Source organism: Diorhabda sublineata, chromosome 7 (genome assembly GCF_026230105.1).
Source record: "Diorhabda sublineata isolate icDioSubl1.1 chromosome 7, icDioSubl1.1, whole genome shotgun sequence".
Lineage (NCBI taxonomy): Eukaryota > Metazoa > Arthropoda > Insecta > Coleoptera > Chrysomelidae > Diorhabda > Diorhabda sublineata.
The window spans coordinates 8813594-8819864 of record NC_079480.1 but is presented as its reverse complement, the minus strand read 5'-3'; the positions used below and the strand labels follow the sequence as shown (position 1 = coordinate 8819864).

General features: G+C 31.6%; 1 protein-coding gene across 4 annotated transcripts in view; it reads right to left on the bottom strand.

Moving 5' to 3' along the window:
* Positions 1 to 2358: 2358 nt before the first annotated feature.
* Positions 2359 to 6271, bottom strand: part of LOC130446752 (uncharacterized) — a 62660-nt gene continuing 58747 nt past the window's right edge. For all 4 annotated transcript variants that reach the window (XM_056783172.1, XM_056783174.1, XM_056783173.1 and 1 more), the window contains 3 exons: positions 5463 to 5550; positions 3828 to 4168; positions 2359 to 2610 (listed from right to left, as the gene is read on the bottom strand). In XM_056783172.1, the coding sequence (XP_056639150.1) occupies positions 2500 to 2610; positions 3828 to 4168; positions 5463 to 5550 (540 nt within the window). In that variant the 3' untranslated portion in view covers positions 2359 to 2499. The remainder of the gene's footprint in view (positions 2611 to 3827; positions 4169 to 5462; positions 5551 to 6271) is intronic.

Genomic DNA, 6271 nt, shown 5'->3' with positions numbered 1-6271 from the left:
TTGTGTTGCTATCTTCATGGTTTCCTCTTGGTTAATTTCTAGACCGATTAAGTCTAGAACTTATTCACATACCTCATTTAAAATAAACACCCTTTTTGTTCAACTACTGCTACACTCACAAATACACTGTGTGGCGCATCAGATAATTAAGGGGGTATTCTGGTTTTAGAAGCCTGAATTTTAGGCATCCATTTTTTTATATGGTATTTACTCAGAATTTCAGTAAATTACAGGCCGGTAGAGTGGGGGGCTCAAAAAAACGGTGCACCGTGGTTGACATGATTCCACCATTTGTAGTGATCTAGAACAAAAAAATGTTAAAAATTCTTAATCTCTAAAGATGTCGCTGTAGCATTGACCTTAACCAAAAAAATCACAAAATGGCGTCGACCTGAAATATAAAGTTTTTTTCTCTTTTCAAATTTTTTAAAAAACTCCAAATCGAATTTTTTCAAAATCCAAGGCAGACCGGGTAGTGATATATAAAAAAGATTTCCACCAAATTTCAAAGGAATCGGTCGGGTAGAACTTGAGATATGTTAACAACTTCAAAAAAAGTAGTTTCGAGAAAAACGTGTTTAGAGTTTAAGAAACAATTCCAGTAGAATATTTGGTTGCACTCTGCAGGCTTAGACGCTATGTCACATAATTTACTGTATTCACTCAATGTATCTGAAATTAGCGAAAAAAAAAATATTTTTTTGTGCATGTGATGAAGAATTTACAGAAACAACATATTACACACACATAAAAAATTGTAAAGCAATTACAGAGAGGTTTGGTAACTGGTAACTAACCAAGTTAAAGAGGAAATGGGTAACTAAATTAATAGCAGAAATATTATGTAATAATAATGTTTTATTTTTAATACTACTGATATATATCATTTTGATATTGACTACAGAAAAATTATATTTAAGTTTTGTGATTTCCACGTTAAAATATACGTATGAATACTATGTATGTATAATATAATGAAGATAATATGATTGAATATAAACCAACATAAACTATATTAGTCACCTTTAGAGGCAAGGAATTGCCAGAAGCGATTGCCGTAAATTACTTTTAGTCGAGAGTACAGGTATATATTGAACCAGTTATCCATTGCATGAACTGTTTAAGATTTGGGCAAACAAAAAAAATAGAAGAGGTGCTCCATATGTGGTAGTCACGAGAAAGAGAAATGTCAACTGAAGGAACCGAAATGCTTCTTTTGTAATGCTCAACATAAATCCACAGACAGAAACTGTAAGGAACATGAAAAAAAATATTAAAAAACTTATGACATTTGAAAATTGCTCATACAAAGAGATACAATCATATTTACTGTTAGAGATTTTCCTGTATTAAGAACGCCGTGTCAAGGGCAACAAAATATAATAGAAGTGCATCAAAGAAGTAACAACTTTCTACATCAAAAATGAAGTATACTCATATAGTAGATAGAAAAAGGAAACTACAATCTCCAACACCAGGATATGATGTGGAACTCAACAAAAGGTGCTTACTCCCAATACCAAGTAGAACTCTTACCCCAGTGATAGTCAATAAGTCGCAGAGACAGGAACAACAGCAGTTACATGAGTACCAGCCAGACCCTATTTCACTAGTAGATTTTCTGTAGAGATTACTAGAACATTCAAAAATTAAGGATATAACAAAGAGGGAAGTACTTTCAGAAATTGAGAGAATTGCGCATTCGTATATTCTAGAATCGCCTGAATTGATGGATATAGAAATGGAACAAAGACAAGTGTCACGGACATAGCACTTGTGACACCAGAATTAACTCCATTTAGTCAATGGGAAGTATTAGAAACAGTCGGAAAAGCTGTTTATATATTTATATATATATATATATATATATAAATAAAAATAAAAAAAAATTCTCGATTGGTTATAAAGAATAACACGCAGATTAAAAAATGCCATTTCGAGCAAAACAAGTTTAAAGTTTTTAAAGAGCAGTTGTGGATCGCTCCAAACTGCTTATAAAGCACCGAATACGCGTGCGCGCTTGCACATTATAACCTATTATTTCGAATTTCGAATCAAATTTTAGGATATGGTTTTTGAAAATTATAACCGGTACTAGTCCCTTAATAAATACGAATTTTCGAAAATTTGTCTATTATTGATAATTCATCAGTATCAGACAAGTAGCTAAAGGGAAGAACCAGATAAAATTTTAAAACGATGTCTTATTGTTCAGAAAATTGATGTTTTAATTTATAGACATCCTTCTTGAAACGTCACTGAGAAGTTTTTTCTAGGAAGTATTGAGAATTTAGATTCATCCTGTATTAAAAACTATCCAAACTTAATGGTATAATGGCAGAAAAATAAAAATCATAGTCTATTATGAACGAGGACATTTTTTCATATTCTTTAATGTTACAACATGAGTTACACATACATTTTCAACTTTTGGTGTTGAATAATAAATAATATTTCCAAAGAGATGTCCAAAGAAAAATATTACAATTATTGGATGTGTTAATCGTCGTTGTCACTTTCGATGTTCAAAAAAATTAGTGGAACGTCATCGTCCTCGTCGTTTTCGTCAAGCTTGAACATGGATTCTAGTTTTATCTTCGATTTGAGATCCTAAAAAAATTTTTGAATATTTATAATCACAGATTATTCAAATTGAGCATTAAACAATGGAAAAGGTAATGCTGGTGATCAAGGAAAAGGATAAAATTTCAAATTAAATAATAAGACAAGGAACAAGCACAATAAACGCGAACATGTCGCTGGTTCGCTAATAAACATAACCTTAATTGTGCGAATATATATATGTATATATATATATATATATATATATATATATATATATATATATATATATATATAAATTTCTTCAATTTCTTATTTCTTAGACCTTTTGATATATAAATGCATCTAAATGTCTTTTTTAGGTCTCTTCTGTTTTAAAATTAGTTTTCTTTTTGATAGTTTTTAAAAGAAAGATAAATTTTGACGGTCCGACTTTTCTTTAAGTCTTTATCAAAATATATTAATGACACTGACAATTTGCTTATTTATATTGATCTATACCTCTTCCATTTTCCCAGCTTTCGTTCTTACATTCCAGGAGGCTATTTGTGATTCTATTTTGCCGTGTTTATTCCAAAGTTTCAAATTCATACTTGTATGTACAATCCGATTCAATTGCAAACTTGACAGTCCAAACATCCCAGGCGACGTTAAGGCTTCGCAACATTGATTTTTTTATGATACGGGGTAGTTGGCCCCACGATCAACCTCCCACCTGGAGGACCATTCATTGAATTGTTTCAATAGCAGGGCCGAGTTTATGACTTAACCTTACTTCATTGGTGCAATTTCCGCCAAAGAAGAGGTCCCGTTCTGCATTGACTTGGAAGTAGCATAATACCTACACTTCTCCACCACTAGGTGAAATGGTTTAGTGGTTCCATTACTCTATCTCTATTTGGTAGTACCCTTTAGCAGGACAAGGTATGAGGAATTACTATTTTGAAATAGAGAATCTAATATATCTTTCAGCAAAGCAAGGGATTTGAAATTATATAAAGACGTAAATTGAAGTGTATAGATATGACGGTATTTATAAACATTCCTTTTTATTTCGGAACTTTTCTTCTTCTTCTTCTCAACCTCATACTAAGTACGCTTACACAATTTGGCCTATCGATTGATTTATTGTACCGCCGCATTTATGAACAAACTATAACTACTTAATAGGATAACAAGTAATGTAGTTTTTTTACGGTTTTTGAAACATTGATTTTTCAATATATCAACAATTCATTTTTTTTGTATTTTGATTCAATACTTACATTCTTCTCGACATTTTCTTGCACAATATTTTGATCAGATTCCATTTTCTCTTCAGCGCGTTTTACTTTATTGCATTCCTCATTTTCTTTTTTTGCATCTGTTGCTATCGATTTATCACCTTCAACATTATCTACACTAGAAGTTGGAGATTCTTTTTTAATGGCGGGTTTAGTTTTGGCAGGTGTGATTGAAACTACTTCCGGATCCCTTTTCTGTCCAGTACTTGGAGATTCTATCATTTCGTTCGTGTTTATTACCATTCTAGTTATATTCACAACAATATTTTTCCTTTTATTTTTGGAATCAGCTATTTCATTAATTGTTTTATCATCTTCAAATTCTATGAATAAATTATGGAAATTAATCAATAATTTGTGGTATGAGAGTAGGTCAAATAAATACAATAAGAGAGAGGTAAACATTTTTAGCGCATACAAAAAGTGTATCGGTAATGCTTTTATTATATTTATTGGGATTGAAAACTCACCAGCGCATGATCTTTAAAGCTTGTTTAACAGGGGGTATAATACCAGAAATATCAAAGATCGATAATATTCTTGCTAAGGTAAGTATCAAACTTTATAACTAAATTGTTTTCCGCTATACTTAAAAAACAGAGGTTTTTGGATATGTATATTAGGAACAAGTCTACTTGCTTAGCATATATCAATATGCCTGCTAGCAAAATAGATGTACCAATTTCGCGCTGGACTATTTGAACAAGGCTGGTCTCAAAACCAATAGAAAACTGATGGCAACAGTTTCCTGAATATTCAGGAGGCAATTACTAATGTCATTACCAGCTCATTGATTAACGCAATAGGTAGACAGGACACACCTACTATAATTTGCAGATTGATAGTGTACTCTAAAAAACAGGTTAAAAGAATCAACAATACGTTTAACCCCCATCAAAGCAAGAGCCGAGAAAAGGAGTTACTCGACGTTACTCTGATTAACCATAGTTGACGATCTCGTGACAGAATTATCCACTGCTGATGTTTATCACCTAGAGTACGCAGACAACATACTAATTGTTGTCAGAGGAAAGTCTACAAGGGTAGTGTGTGAAAGAATGAAAGCAGATTTTTATATTTATGACCCAATGAAATTTCCTACGTCCTGGCTAAGTTTGGAGTCACTCAGCCGCTGGCAGGACCCGAAAATACAGTGAGAATCTCTTACTTGTGGAAAAGAAAAAAACAAAACACATATACAACATAGTCAGGGTTCCGATCCGGGATATCAGTTTTGGGGAATGGACATCCTCTGCAACTTAAAAGCATCTCCTACCCATTCTGTAGTTCTGAAGAACATCGAATGGTCTAGGAAGATACGACCAAGGGAAACTGCGCAGGGATTATCCAGGGAATTAGGACCGACAGTACTCGTACTTATAAATTCCACTTGTTTTAATATTTATGAAAGAAATTAGCAAGGAGTAAAGGAATATAGAATTAAGCACAACAATTAATCACAGAATAAAGGGTAAATTAGTAAAGTAAAGAAAATGGAAGATTTGTAACAAATTAATGTGAGATAGACTTTGAGAAGAAGTGATAACCGCAATATTATTTAAAAAAAAGAATTATTCCTGGAAAATTGTAATATTTAAATATAATTTAAGAACTCACCAGTTCCTTCAGGCTCGCATCTGTCTACATCAGAAGATTTTAATTTCAATTTCATATCACTTGATTTTAATAATGTAAGTTTAGGTTTCTGAAAAAGAAATATACTTCTGTTCTATTGAGATTTGGAATAAATTACTTTGTAAATATTGTAGTAAATAAGTCTTTGCCACCTGAATTATGAGCGTTTCGTAGTGGGATTGTGGCAAGTATTCGAAAGCTCGGAATATATTAGAGTTAGTACATTACGAAAACACTATTATATATATATATATATATATATATATATATATATATATATATATATATATACTGCCGATCAAGACCACAATAAAACAACATAAAGGAAACCGAATGTAAAGAGTTTACATTACCAACTTAGTGACTTCAATAAACCTGCACCTATTTCACAACTTCCTCATTGTCCATCTATTTCGGACGAATTAAAGGTAAATTTGCGAGCATTTGTTAGCTTTTAGTATTAATATATGAGTACGATAAACAGGATGTTTTTAACAACTTTTTCTATCACGTTTTGTACATATTCAGGATTTCTTATTACATATCTGCGTTTTTCTGTAACTTGTGTAAGATTTAAAATAGATTCATTTGTTATTGAAGTGGTAGGGATTGTATTACGAGAGTTACTAAATAATTCAGTTATGTATCATGTATGTCCATCTTGATGATTCAAGAGTCAAGTCGTGGACAGATTAAAATATTAATAAGAAAAAAATTGGTAATTTTCTTCTCTACATATTTTTACAAAATTTTTATAAAAATTCCTTAAAAATGGTATTGAATTTCAGAAT